The sequence below is a fragment of the Synchiropus splendidus genome, chromosome 11 (genome assembly GCF_027744825.2).
Source record: "Synchiropus splendidus isolate RoL2022-P1 chromosome 11, RoL_Sspl_1.0, whole genome shotgun sequence".
Lineage (NCBI taxonomy): Eukaryota > Metazoa > Chordata > Actinopteri > Syngnathiformes > Callionymidae > Synchiropus > Synchiropus splendidus.
In genome coordinates this window covers 17,999,921-18,014,871 of record NC_071344.1, presented here as the reverse complement: position 1 = coordinate 18,014,871, position 14,951 = coordinate 17,999,921, and the positions used below count along the sequence as shown (strand labels likewise).

Sequence of the window (14,951 nt, the reverse complement as noted above, 5' to 3'; positions counted from 1 at the left end):
AACAGTGAGGTTGTTGGTGGCTGGGTGGTGGAGGCCTGCTCTCCAGAAACAGGCTCTTCTTGCAGAATACTGAGGGACATCCTCACTCCAGTGCGTCTGCCCCACCTCACCTCACTTGGGAGTCTCCTCCTGGAGCAGCAGAGGTTCTCCTCCGAGTCTCTCCTGGGTGACTGAGCTTCTCGTTCTCATCAGCTGGGCAGTCCTGAGTGACTGGACACCCGACCTCGAGTGATATGACTGCTCACACCACGCCTCCATATACAACACATCCGACGCAGAGATGGGGACTCAGTCTGCAACTTGTACTCAAGCGACACCCTATGACTTGTGACTTGACTTAGACTTAAGGGCAAAAGAGTTGAGGTCTAGCATCCAGAGCTGTAATGGAGGAAAAGATGTAACGGAAGCACCAAAAACTGGAACACAGAGGATCGGGAAGCGACAGAGAAACAAGGCAGCAGAGGGCGACTTTTGACGTTCACTGAATCAATGACAATAAAAACACCAGTTTCAAATTATGAGGAAAATCTCACTCGATTTCACAGCAGTCTTGACCTGCTCTGCCTCGCCGTACGTCCTGGAGGAATGCACAACTTTAGTTCTGTGCTCCTTTCTTTTGGTTATCATGATGTTTCTTTGGGGATTTTTTTCACGACAAACCCGCTGAAATCTACCTCAGTCATGTCCACCTCGATGATATGTTGTCATTCTTGCTTGTTTTGATGTCTCCACTTCATTTTAGCACGTGAGATATCATCTTTTAACAAGAGATCATTATTGTGAAGATATGGCAGCTCTTGTTGTCACTATTGTTTACATTTTGAGGAAAACCTGGCGTATGGTCTGTCAATTCTTTCATCTGGAGGTAAGCAGCAACTGCTAAGCTACACATTACTTCAATATCTACGGACGTTCGTACATGCATAGTGTGACTGGTAAATCGTCTCACCACTCTGCTTCAACAGCCTCCCGAGTGGTACACAGAATTTAAAATCCGATCGATCGGGAGGTGGTCATGAGTTACTAAAGCTGGTGACTACAGGAGAAACCCAGCAGTCAGTGGAGAGCTTTGTCTTCTGGCTCAGCTCTGAGTGAAGACGTTGCACTGATCTGCCTGTCTTCATCCGTTCCTCACCTCCTTTCAGACTGCTGACATGAATCGAACACATCAAGAGCCGAGCGACACAAGAGACAGACTCCTTTTCATATGAAATCACTTTATTCTGTGGCCGGTGATTCCATTTTGGCAGGAAAGTTACAAATATCTGTCTAGGTCGGCATGCAGTGAGGCTAACGGGTGGAACACAGACAGGACACGAGACGCTAATATCCACAACCTTGCCTACGTCGCACACCACAGAGCATGCATACATTGTTGTCAACAGAGAGAGAGAGAGAGGTGGGAGAGCGAGGGAGAAAGGTGAGAAGATTTTGCCGTACAAAATAATTCACCCTTTTTCTTTTAATACAAAACCACCAAAAGACGATGACGGGAACAGAAACACCACAGCAGAGGATCTTCTCAACAACGACAGGAAACAGTTGACGGTTACATTCAAGTCACATCAAATATCGACAGTGATTCTCAGGCAGTTTCGTAATTGGCTGGAATGGAGTTCGCTCGTACTAAATATTGATTAGGACTTCGGCAGTGGGTTTCAGGCAGTGGTTTGGATCAAGATGATCGGAGATGACGTGACGCTGTACCTCAGTTTAGAATAGAAAAGGACACAGGGTGGATGGCAGGCTGAGATTTATGATGGTGGAGGGTTGAGGCGTGGCCCTTTACCCAGGAGTGCCTGTCTTTCCACCTCACTGGCAGCCAATGAAGGCAAGGACTACGCAAGGACCTGGTGCCTCGCAGCTCAGGTCACCCCTTGGCCAGGCTACTGGGCTGTCAGGTATGGAGGATTTCAAGGTAAGTCCAAGTCGAATGATGTCAGCAGTGGGGGTGTGCCAACAGGCATCTGGCTCCAAGGTCTAGTCACATATCCAGTGGTAACATCGATTGAGTGAAGGACGGCATCTACCTCCCTTCCCTCAACTTTTGTTGCCGTGACAGTAGCTTGATGAACCTGCTGGCTCCCTTGGATTTTTGGATCCCTTGGCGTTTGCAAGTAAGAGAGGTAACATCCGACCACTGGTTGCCTCCCACGAACATACCGATCAATATCTGGCCGATATCTGGGCCTCTCAATTGATACACAGGTTTTTCATTCTTGACCCTCACAACTCGAATTTGAGTCTCTGTGCAGGGCCTGAATATAATCTGGATAAAAGCCATGCTCCCTGTTTTGGAAGATCTTCATGACTTCCTTAAGGGAGGCGGTGGGGGGGTCTTGGGTTTGAAGTGTACCAACACTCGACCCAATTGCGCCTCACCTCAAATGAGCCGCAGACAACCTCTTCCCAGCAAAGTCATGACTGTGCGAGTGAATTCCTCCAAGGCTGGCTCTGACCCAAAACAAAATCTTCATACCTGAGGATTTGAAACAATAACACACAAAGGTGATGAGATAAATCATGACAGCGACTCTTTGGCTTGATTCACTGATGATGAATGGATTAATGAGTCAAGAACTGCAACAACGGTTGCAAGTTTTCCGTCGACATTCCAGCCGAGGCAGTTTCTAGATCAGTGGAGGAGCATGCTTGAACGACTCAGTGGGTATATTCGCGTAATACAAGGAAGACGATGCTGAGAAGGAGGGCGTGGTGGGGTCACGGTGGAGTAGGCGTGTGGGCGACGCAACGGATGACGGCAGTGTCTGAGCAAAAGAGAAAGCAAGCGAGAGGACTTGCCTGGAGAAGAAGAGTCGAGATTAGCGGATCGTTGAGGAGATTCAAGGAGGACTAGGCAACACCAGATGGCTTTCTGGCCTTGACTGGTGGGAGGGGTGTGGATGTATCTGGCAGGGAAGTCTTATTTTGGCAAGTGTGAGGAGGATTGGCAGGAAGGATGGGGGATCGATTAGGAGCTTGGGTTGCCGTGTGCCTTGGCAAGGGACCCATGCGGGTGGGACCCACAGGCAGTGGAGGGAACGGGATCGTGGCTCCATCAGAGCCACTGGGACACAGACGGGACAGCCAGGAAAGAAGGAGCCGGGTGTCGAGTGAGGCTAGTTCTGACGTCTGTTCCCACCATGACAACACCAGTCCATGTCTGCATCGACGCTAGCTGGACGGTAAGTTGATGGTGGTTCTTGTCGGTACTGCGACAGTTCATGAAGGTTACACACAGTATTGTGAGCAAATCTAACCTCTACTCATCTACCAAACACCAAGTTAGCAAATTCATTTCGCATCGGTGAAAGCGCCGAACATGGAAGACAAGACTTTCTAGAGGTACAACTGATTTGATTAGGTGGTGCTACTACGATACTGTTAGCATGTGAGACACATTTTCTTTAAGACTAAATCGCTGATAGTTCTGTCCTTGTGTGTGTGTCCTCGTCCGCACTGCCAGGAATGTCGTAAATATCTGGAATGTTTCTCCATTAGAAGGACGGGGGCAGGAGAGTAAAGTAAAAGGCAAGTGTGGAGAGTTTGTCTTCATTAGATGTTGTGCCATTTCAGTGTAAATCTGGACTCAGTAAACATTTCAGGGACTTTGAAAGTCCAGCATTGTCTCTGTACATTTGTCACGTAAACCCTGCTGACTGTGATTCCGAACACTGTTTGTGCTCAACATTCGAAATGAGATTTTCAAGACACGAAACAAATCGTCCCACCTTCCCCCATTTTTTTTTTTACGTATTTTTAAAAATCTTTTTTGAGATGTTGGACTCACAAAGGCGTCACCACGGAGACGTACGTCACAGATGGTACATTTCGACATACAGGAAAGAAGATTGTCTGTCGTTGCTGATTCGGGATGTGACTCCCATCAGGGAAACTGACGGACGCGGGAAACTTCATTTCCTACAATGTATTGCACTATTGCCACTGTCTGTTCACATGTGTCTGTGAAGTTATATTGTTTTTCTTCGCGTACAAAAATGGAGAAAAGGATGACGTCAACAAAAATCAACCGCCCTTATGAAAACTTTATGGTCACGTAGACTTCAGGACTTGAAGGTGCTGCAAAGACCTTATTTTGTTTTCAAAATTAGATGACAAAATTCTTTGTATCATTATCTGATAATGAAAATCCAATGTTAGCGGGTTAGCCTAAGTTTCTTGACAACAATAGAACATCAGAATTTTCTACTGTTGCAACATGTGAAGCTAATTCATTTCTGGACAAACTGACCCAGACTCCAAAACGCCACAAAATCTCTCTATTGATCATGCTAACCACGCCGGCTACAAGTCGCTCGATCCACATAGGAATCGCACATGCCAAGTGCCCCCGCGCCAGATGCGGGCCGGACCAGCGTGACGGATGTCCAGTACAGAGAGGGCTGCTATCTACATACATCCCGCAGTTCGAACAAGATATGGCCCAATACATTTTGCTATTACGTGTCAAGCTAACTGCAGTTTGTAATTTTCGCTGTACGGTCACAAAAATGTTGCTCCAGATTGCGTATTCGATTTAAAAGTGTAATTGTTTAAAGTGATTCTCACCGCTGTGAACTAGCTGGAATGCTATCATCACCTGGTGGAAAGTCATGAAGTGTAGCGTGACAGGACCTTAAAACCCAAACATTTAAACTATGGCGCTAAACTATTCTCCAAATCATAGTGTGTTGCTTGGAGATTCCCCCGTGGAAGAACGTTTGAGACACAAACGTCAATCTTTGTCGTTTACAGTACGTACATGGACGACAAAAATGGAAAACAGGTTATTGCCTCAGATATCAAACGTATTTGCGCCATGATAATGAGTCACCGCACGTTACGTGACCGCATGCTTTAAATCAAAGTATTTCAAATATCGATTTGTTGTTTGGTTTGTACCAGCAGTCCGTTCGGAAGCGTATGGCATTTGATGGAATGAAGTCCAGATGCCATTGGATCAGCTGTTAGGCAGAGCGCAGGCGGATTTAACTCTCTTTAACAGATGAAAGCTAAAAAGCATCCTTCTAGAAAAGTTTTTTAGAAGAAAAAAAAAACTTTCTGTTTCTATCAGGCTGAAAACCACTGGAATAAATGCGATACGCTTCCGCACGCTTGAACAATCACAACGCAAGAGACGGCTGATGGACGGACTCCTCACAACATAAAACCAAAGGTTCGTATATACACCGCGTGTATCAAAGATAACAAAACCAAAATCCTTTGATATGATTTGGATCGTTTCTTTAAAAATATGGCTTATACTCTTGTTATATGTCATATTTCACTCCTATATATTTATATATTTACTACAACCCCAGACTATTTACAGAGAAAGAAAAGCGGGTGGATGTCGATGGAGTCAGCAGCCGGAGGAGATTGGACCAGAGTGGCCTTGAAGTCGACGATACCATCGCTTAATGACTATTTTAAATGAGGTTATAATTGCAGGATTATCTGAGGCGACGATCCGTGGCATTATAACTCTCCGAAGATCAAATATCATTTGGATCAAGGATGAAATGAAGTGCAAATCCAGCACGATCGGGATGGAGGGCGGGGGTGGGGGAGTTGAGGTCAGGGTGGGCCGGGGTCTTCCTCAACACTTGATCTCCTTCCAACATTCCGTTACTTTTTATTGAACATATCCATGAGTGGCGCCGGGATGAACTTCATGACCGTGTCCACGATGCTCTCCTCTTCCTCCTCGTCGCCGCAGCCCGTGGGCACCGCCTTCTTGGGACGGGTCAGGCTGCCCTCTGACGCCTGCTCCATCGCAGCCGCTGCCTCCGCCTCCTTCTCCTCCTTCTTCTTGATGCCATACTGTTGGAGGAAGGACATTACCAAAGTTGAAAGCCGCTCTAGGGACCTCTTCATTTTAGAAAACTGAGGGTCCATCTCTGGCTGCACCATGTGTCATCAGCTTCATCCAACCTCAGTCTCTCCTGCAACCACTCCATACAGGTCCTGGGGTCTCAGACAGACCACCTGTGGTGGTCCTCCCTGTTCCTGCCAGCCACTTCGACCTCATCGGATCCTCTGACCCCTGGCAACCGACCTCATCTGCTGTTCCTGTCCTCAGTATATGCCCCCTCACGGTCGCCCACACTGTGGTGTTCCTGGACCTCTGAAGTTCTTGAAGCTTCATGAAGACTTGAACCCTTCCGAGTGGACTGCCTTCTGCTCCTGCCTCCTCCCCGAGAGTACATCAGACTAGTGGTGAGTACTACATACCCAGTACAGGACAAATCCCTTCACCATTTGTGGTTTTGTCTCTAAACAAGTCTGCGTGACTTGTCAGGGTTCAAGTCCCACACCCACCTACCCACTCACCCTCAGAAACACCCCTTATTCTGGGGGAAAAATCCCAGTGACAACCCTTCTTCTAATCTCATATCTGAATTTTGGATTTATGTTCCCGTCCCTCCAAAAAATCCCAAAACTGATTTTTATATTTCCGCATGTCTGGTTATCAAATGCAGCAATGTTTTTATTTCAGCCGCAAAAAAAACCCTCTCAGATTAAGGCTGTGATTACATGTGGACTCTGCGACTCCGGTTTGTTTGATGGATTTCTTTCCCAGATCTCCTTCTGTTCGCTGGTTTTGTATCTCATTCTCTCTCTCGCCCTTCGCCTTCTGCCTCTCTCTCACCCTCCCGTCCGTTTTTCTCTGAGTTATTCCACGGAAACAAAGACCCGCGTCAGCTCCGCTTAGTCAGCCTCCTGTCGCCACAATCAAACGCTCTCTCTCCTCTTTTTTTTCATGGCTGGAGTAAAGATCCTTTGAGTCCAGTTCATTTTATAAAGCTCCCCGGGGAGTTTTGAAGGCATCGAAAACATTCTCAATGTCAGGAAGAAGCTTCACCTCCAGCTGTGGATACTTTGATCACTGATAAACTTCTCATTGCAGGGGCATTAAATATTCATGATCAGTGATCAAAGCAACATTCAGAGGACTCCTGCGCACCAGATCGTGAAGCTTGTCAGCAGACGGAGGTTCTTCAGATGAATGGATTCACGTGTTTGGTAACTTTTACACCTTCAGACCTCTCCGCCTCCAGGTCTGAGCCTGTTGACTCTCTCTGAGCACCTGTCCCCCTCATATACCAGCCCAGTTCTCCTCAGCACTTTTCCTGTCTTCAGACACCTTCCTCAGTGAAGCCCGCCCCGGTCCCTCTCTCTCTTGTCTCTGCCATTGGCTGTCGGCTGCAGCATCTCTCCGGGGCTCTGTATTCTGAATCAGTCCAGGGACTCCATCATTAGTGGAGATCAGTGTGATGCCTTCAGATGCCAGTTTCCCCTGCGGACCTTGTCCCTGTCACCACCTCCTCCCCCTGTTCATTACTCACCACCGACACTGTCCTGGCCACTGATACAACTCTGCTTTCCTGCTCCCCCCGGTCTCCTCCATGTACCGTGACTTCTCAACCCCTTCCAGCAGCCTTGCACTGCAGACACCATCCTGGTCTGAATCTTATTTAGTTCCTGATGTCCACCTCATGCAGTTCTCCTCTCATCCTGGACTTCCTGTCCATCTGAGGAGCCTGTATTTCAGACATCACACCCTCCCCTCAACAGAGGCACAGTCCCCTGTCAGTTACTGCCCCTCACCTTATCTCTGATGCCCTGCCGGATGTTTTCTCTCTCTGCTTCCATCCTGGCATACTTGGCCTTCCTCTCCTCCTCCTGCTGCCTCAGTGCCTCTTGCCGTTCCTCCTCCTTTTTGGCAGCGTCAGGATCCTTCTCCTCCTCGCCGCCCAGCATCTTCCCCATGTCTTTGGTGGCTCCTGTTGAGGAAGAGAAGAAGTGCGTTCAGTTGGCTCGAAGCATCATCATGATCTCTAGAAGAAAATCGACTCCTGAGGCGAGCGACTTGGCGAGAAAATCAAACGACCGTGGAGCACTTTGGAGGACCAGGGTTTAAATAAACAAGCAGCAGAGACTAGTCACCAGTGTCGGCCGGAATGTTGAGAGTTTCCTGCAGAGTGTATTTTCACACTCACACTCGGCGGAAGTGTGTTCCAACTCCAGGGGCCTAAACTCTGCTTTCCGGCTCAGTGACTGGAAAGCAGCCAGCACTTCAGCAGCAACCCAGAGCTGGGTTCCCACCCGCAGGAGAGGAAACTGATTTAATGAGCGCTGGACCTCCTGCGTCGCTTCTCGGACACTGGATTTGAAATGAGGCGGGCTCTTGGTAGCTCAGTCGAAGAGAAGCTGATCATGGGTGATGCAAGCAATGCAAGAGTTCCACAGCATTTACACACACCACACTGACCAGCATCGGATCTAGGCGAGCCCTGGCCTTGGGGCCGCATGTGGCCCTGGATTAATGTGGCCCCCATTGAGTGAAATTCTGAAACGGATCCTGAAGAAATACCATTTAAAAACGGCTCTTCTAAGGACAGTTTTCTTCTTTGACAATGTGTGTGTATGTGTCATTCCTCATCACATAACCCAGTGGTTCCCAACCTTTTTAATACAGCGGACCGGTCTACGTTTCACCATTTGAACATGGCCCGGAGGGTATGAAGTTGCCACTTTGAACCGTCAGATAAGGCCTCTGCATGTTTGTGTGCTTAGCACGTGGGAATCACTGACCATGATGAATCCATATTTCAAGTACAACTCCTTCTATTGTCTGGTAAAAACTTTCTTCTTCGTGGAAGTCGTGTCTCTTCACTGAGCCATTTCCTCTTCGCAAAGAAACTTTCCAAAGAGGGCTCATTTCGCGAGATTGTGAGTTACACTTTGGCTCTCAAGTGATTTTTCTAAATAAAATGTTTTTCAAAATAAAAGAACTTTCAAACTCTGATTCAGAAATAATTCATTATTTCTTGTACCGCCCGGTACCAATTGATCCATGGACCGGTACTGGTCCCTGACCCTTTTGTTGAATATGTTGAATCAGTTTAAGTGGGATTCCTCCTTTTGAGGTCAGACACTCTGCTTTTCGGTTCCCAGCCATCAAAATCCAGCATGTACATAGCTGCCCCCCCTGCCGAACATCTGACTCCTGAACCAGAACAAGGTCCCTTGCTCCTCTTTACATGGTTGTAAACAAGCATGTCGGCGCTGTGATTTACGTCTGTAGTCTTTAATATGCGCAACACATGAGTCAATACCTTGAGGCGGCAAACGTGTGCAACATCACAACATTTATTATTCATGAGCCACGTTAGTTTGTTTGCATGAGTTATTTCAGTCCAAAATGAATTGAGCTCCAGGTGAGTCTGAGCGATCACAGGTCATGCAGACGCTCCTCAGCGGTCCGTGACCTACAGTCCTGGCGATGTTGCCCTTCAGCAAGGCTATTCTCAAGTCACTACTCAACCACAGCGTATCCCCAGAACCCCCCTCGCCCACTCTGAGTCCTGAACAATTTCATTCCCCACAAATAGTCTATCAACTACCTCTGTGCGCTAGATTTCCACCACGCTCAGCAAAACCCCGGCGGGCACAACAGAGTCATGTCTTTTCCTTCTTTGCATCCTGACGTCTGGAAACTTTTTGGAGTATCATGCACAAACTCATTCGGAGTTATCTCCCTGTGGGCAGAGGGAAAGTGTCTCGGAGGGAGCGAGACGTCGCCGTCTAGCGTGGATGGCTTCAGGGAAGTCTTGTTTTCTCCACGTCGAACAGAACTTTTAGTTTTCCGTCGGGATTTCCTGTTTCTCATTGCAGCGGTGACCTTTATCGTGTCGAGCTCATCCTCACGAGATGTTAACTGAGGCGCTAATCCGTCCTGTGGGTCTGTAATTTAGTTTTCAAAGGCAGGTTTGATGAGTTCTCCTGAACTGTAATCTTTTAGTTTATTGGCTATGATTACTCCTCAGACCCAGGAGAACTAAAATGGATTCCGCTCGACAGACCGTCCCGTGACACTTGTATACCTCCAGTTGTTCTGTTTGGTGTTACACTATAGAAGACCTATGTTTTAAATGGATCCGGATGTTAACCCATGAGTCACAGATTTGTTCTCCACAATGCTTTTTTTGAGTCCTCAACAGATTGTGTTTGTAGCTCATCATTTCCATCTTAACCTGGGAGATCTTTCACCACCAAACTGGTTCCTGTGTATTCCATGACAACCCATTAGTGCCCAGAGTCTGAACCCTGCTTTCGTTTCTGGCAATTCAGCTGAACTCAGCTTCACTCCCACCATCCGACCTCAGCACTGAACAACGGTGTGGGTTTGTTCCAGGCTTCACCATAAGGACAAAATGAATGAAATGTGCATTTGCTGGTGTGTGGTTTGTCAGTCAGTCCACTGGCCAAACAGACACTTTCAGAACTTTCAGTGGCCCCTTCAGTTTGGCCCCTAACACTCTTAGTCAACAAAGACGGAGGATGAAGGACAGATCTAGTTATAAAACAACCTGACTCTTCTTTAGATTCTTGGTGCCAATTCTTTTTGGGGTTACAGTGAGCCCACCTTCAAATATGTGTTGATAAAAGCAGCTTGGAAAACTGATTAAGAGGCTAAAAACGCTGCAGGAAAGCGCTGACTCCCTGCCAGCTGCTCGGCGAGGACTTTGAAGGTCGAACACAGAACAGTTTTAACGAGGAGAAGGAGTGGACAGGGATCAAGAAAAAAGTTTCCTGGGTCCAGTCATGTGTCGGATTAGACTGTGCAGAGTTTCATAAAAGACCGGCGCATCACAGTGTCTGGAAATATCTTGGTCCTGAGAGCATCGCGGCGTCTGCTGTGTATTTGAGAGCAAGAACAGAATGTTCAGTGCTTAATTCCGCGGGTCCCGACTCATGAGTGAGATAGGGTCACGTCCAGCGGGTGATCCCCGGCCCAGTTTGTGTTTGTTGCTGTGAAATGTTCTGTTTGAGCCGGTGGAACCGCTCGCATGGCATCGACGGTATAGAAGACAGAGGCGTGAGACAGGATCTACTGCAAGGGTGTCGAACTGAGGAGGGCCGTGTGGGGGCAGGTTTTCCACCAAAAACTAACCTGGTCCTGGTCGGATCAGTTTGACACCCGTGATCTGCTGGATCAACCGTGACTCTGTTTGTCACAGCAGCATCGCAGGCGACGATCGTGTCTGCTGTGGTGTTTAACGGGGTTGAAGGTCCCAGTTCCTGGTGTGGGAGGAGTCAGACACTTTAACAGCTAGAGTGGTGGAGTGCTGCAACAAAGTTCACTTCAGCTGGATCCAAAACTGAGCTTGTAGTCTTCAGTCTTTGGGTGTCTCTAAGTTTAGCCTGGATGCTAATCCAGAGCCCAGGAAGCAGGTATGAGCGTGGGTTCAAGCAATGAATGTGGATGGACCTGTGCAGGTCCTACTGGTCTGGAATGGATGGCAGATTTAGACAGCTGAGTCAGTCGATCTTTGGGTTCCAGACCCTCCTTTGGTGGTCTGAAGTTCCCTCAAGTTGTCCTAGGTGAAACCAACAACAAAGCCTTTTGGGGACCTTCAGCCACAGCCTTACTGAATGGTGGTCTGTTAAAAGTACTTCTGGCTTTGACAAACAGCTGCTCACATGCTAACCTTAGGGCCGGTCAGTAGTTCGGACATATATCGTGGTTCTGGGCTAATTCTCTTTGAATGACCAAGGAAAAGTGGAATACGACAGATGCATATTCAGTGTCTTGTACATAAAAAATGCAGCTATGTCTGTTTGTTGCTGCCTGCAATAGAGTAGGAAATAAAAGATGTTTTGGGAGGAGGCGGAAAAGATCCTGATTTGCTTGGTGCAGGGAACCAAATCCGGTGTGAAGTGAGAGGAGCCAGACCAGTGAGGCGAACAGAGAAGCAGCACAGGCAGCTCAAGGACTCGGCGTCCCTGCCCCTCATCAGTCATCCGTCCCCAGACGTCCCGCTGCGGTGGACCGTGGCGTCCCGAGCCCTCAAACCTCACACCAGCCGCCATCATTATCAGCTGCCGCCCCGGGCCCGTCGCTGAGGTGGTCCACCAAGCCCAGCCACGGGAGGCAGATCCTGTTCATGTGGTTCTGGTGTAATTGCCCATCGTCCGCCCGGCATCGCCGTCATCGGAGGAGATGGCTTTTATAATGAGATTTTCCGTCAGGAGTTGAAGAGCTGAAGGTCAGGTCCGCACCTCATTACGACGGTGGCATCACCGAGACAGTCAGAGTTTTAAAGAGGAGTCTCCTTTAGTGGTCGAGGAAAAACAAGCTCAGAATTCATCTCTCTCCCCAGGATAGACTGCTTCAGCCAGGCTCTTTTTTGTCTTTCAACAGGGCGGACGTCTGAGGTTAGAGAGCTGAACGCCCAGCAGAGGAGAGAAAATTGCTTCTGTGTCCTTCAGTGTCAGGCGGCGACACGAGGAGGTTGTTTTAGGACGTAATGGTGCCAAGTCCTGAAAGTGTCCTTGACAGCTTCGACTTTAGCAAAGTGCCTCCACGTCTGTGAGTTGCAGCCTTGTCGCTCTCGTCCTTGAGGCTTCTTTTACCTCAGCTTTTCCTTTATGTTTTTTCCCCGTCACTTTCACTTTTCATTTGGCTGAACTGACGTGGGGTGATGTGTCGCAGCAGCCACTGTTATTGTTTCTTAACAGTTTCATCACTTATTTTCAGGACATTTCTGTGTCAAGGCATGTTGCTAATAGAGTTCCTCAACTTCGGACTCTTTTAAAAAACGTTGCATCATCCAGCCAGCTGCCTGTCTCTGCGAGAACGGCCTGCCTGAGCAGTGGATCCCTCTCTGTGGTCGTCTTCCGAGATCCCTCAGGTGCATTGAGATCCTGAACTCAACATCAGAGCGTCTCAGTCTCACGCGCTTAGCTTTGTTTACACAGCTCTGCAGATGATACACAACTCATTGCCTCAGTCTGAGGTGAGGATGGCGGAGCCTCTACCAGTTTATTCTCAAACTTGTTTTGAGTTTTCATTTCTCTTCTTGCCTGACGTTCTCATTTCTTCACTTGAAGCAACAAAGGATTTCTTATCATGATGTTCCAAGTCTCTCTAACTGGATTATCTTTCCCCTTCACTCGGAAGCTTCAGGCTGGAAATACAAATCAGATTTTTAAAAATCAAGTTAACAAATCTCAGACATGAAATCTACTAAAAGCTGTTGCTGCGGTGTTATTTCATCTGATATTCGATATAAAACACGAGCACTCATGTCTCGACTGAAATCTAATAACCAGTTATGAGGGAATAAACTTTTGGGGACATTAATAGAAGCTGAGATTCTCAGAGGAAGCGGTGATCGATGACGCCTGTCAGTAGTTGAAGGATTTGGGGACTCAAAATGATTTTTTCATGAGTCGAGATGATGAGAGGGCACGGAGGAAGACAGCCGGGCACCCCTCCCCCCGCAGACCTCGTAAATCTCGCTGGTGCTTTATCATCCGTGTGCTGGCGTCATCGTTGGACGGGCCTGACGGCCAGTGAGCAGGGACACGCCACATTTATCTCTTTGGAGGTTGGCGACAAGGACGACCCACACACGCATGCAGATGATTTGTGCAACGATACACCGTCCGTGTCCCCTTTAAATCCGGGGGGGCAGCAACAGAATGAAGGAGGTCCAGTCTTCGGATACCTCCCCTGCTCCTGTCCTCCGGGAATGAAGAGTGTCCTGGGCTTCCTCCTTCCTCCAGGATGACTGAGCTCCTCCCTCTAACAGAGTCTAGGCAGAGAAAATCTGGTTCTATAGGTCACTCCAATGCTGGTGACCACAGGTGAGAGGAGAAACCCAGTGGTCAGTGGAGAGCTCTGTCTTCTGGCTCAGCTCTTTCCTCACCTCAGATACTGAGTCCTCATGACTGAAGATGTAGGTCTGATCTGTCATTACCTCCTCCCTCACTGGAGAACAGGTTTCCAAGATGCTCGAACTCCTCCACCTCATCTTGGCATGGAAGAGGTTAGATATCTGGTGGTCCATATACGGCACCACCACACCAGCTGTGGTTTTGTGGTCGTAATGTTATGGCTTTCTATTGTGCGTACAGACAGCCAATTACGAGTGGACCAGGCCATTGGGAGCCTCCTCGATAAAAGTGTCTCTGCCGGAGCGCGCTCTAACAGCCTGTGACAGCTTCGGGTGGCGCGCCTGGTCGCGTGCCAGAGATCACGGAGAGCAATCGCAGAACTTCATAAACAATTTAGTGTGGAGTCACCGAAGAAACGATTCACCGGGGCGACGCGGCGAGGAGAGGAGAATCACAGGAGCGCTCAGGGAGCGTGAAGCAAACACTCTGACTGCCGGAAGATTCCAAACACAACACATTAATATTCGCCCTGTTTCATTCAGAGCCGAGCACATCTCCTTCCACCGCTCACTTCTCTGAGAGGTCATATCCCCGCAGCTCTTGGCAGGCGATGGCTCGACCGGCCGCAGAGGCAAATCAACCGACAGACGTCGTCCGCAACGCTTCAGGAGGCACTGTAAACGATGTGTTGGAGGCTCGCGTGTGTCAGCACTAGCTTAATTAAACGACTGTTTCTGTCAAGACTGTTTCGTGTGATTGAACCGTGGCGGACGGCGAGCTCTGACTCGTCCAATAAATGAACCCATGAGTCACAAACAGACGCTGACAGTGAGTCCAACCTCGATCTCCAGCAGAACCGCTCAGCAACGGTCATCGAATTACAATTCCGTAAGTGATTCCCGCCGACGTCGACGGGACACATCAGATTACTATTCCAGACATTTCCTGACAACACTTCCAACTCTGAGTCCAACACGTCAAGGTGTGGATATTGCGATTCACGTCTGTAGTGATGCAGCCGGAGCGCCCCCTGGTTTCTTGAAGTCTTTCTTCAAACTGAATCCATTCATTGCAAACAGGCCTGAGTGAGTCCTCACGACTAAAGCAAAGAGCAAATAGGTCACGTGAGTCTCTAAATTCATGAAACACTGACAAATGTGTTAACACAGACTCCTATTCTGAAATCGATTCTCCCACAACAGGAAGTTGTATGCGTGGCAGATGGCAGCCTGCTGACGACAGGTTGAGCCACGGTTCTCCAG

General features: G+C 48.4%; 1 protein-coding gene across 1 annotated transcript in view; it reads right to left on the bottom strand.

The window, feature by feature from the left end:
* Positions 1–1,200: 1,200 nt before the first annotated feature.
* Positions 1,201–14,951, bottom strand: part of LOC128767126 (complexin-1-like) — a 34,551-nt gene continuing 20,800 nt past the window's right edge. Inside the window, exons 3-4 of the mRNA XM_053878880.1 lie at positions 7,612–7,787; positions 1,201–5,823 (exon numbers count right to left, since the gene is read on the bottom strand). Coding sequence (XP_053734855.1) covers positions 5,629–5,823; positions 7,612–7,787 — 371 coding nt within the window. The 3' untranslated portion in view covers positions 1,201–5,628. The remainder of the gene's footprint in view (positions 5,824–7,611; positions 7,788–14,951) is intronic.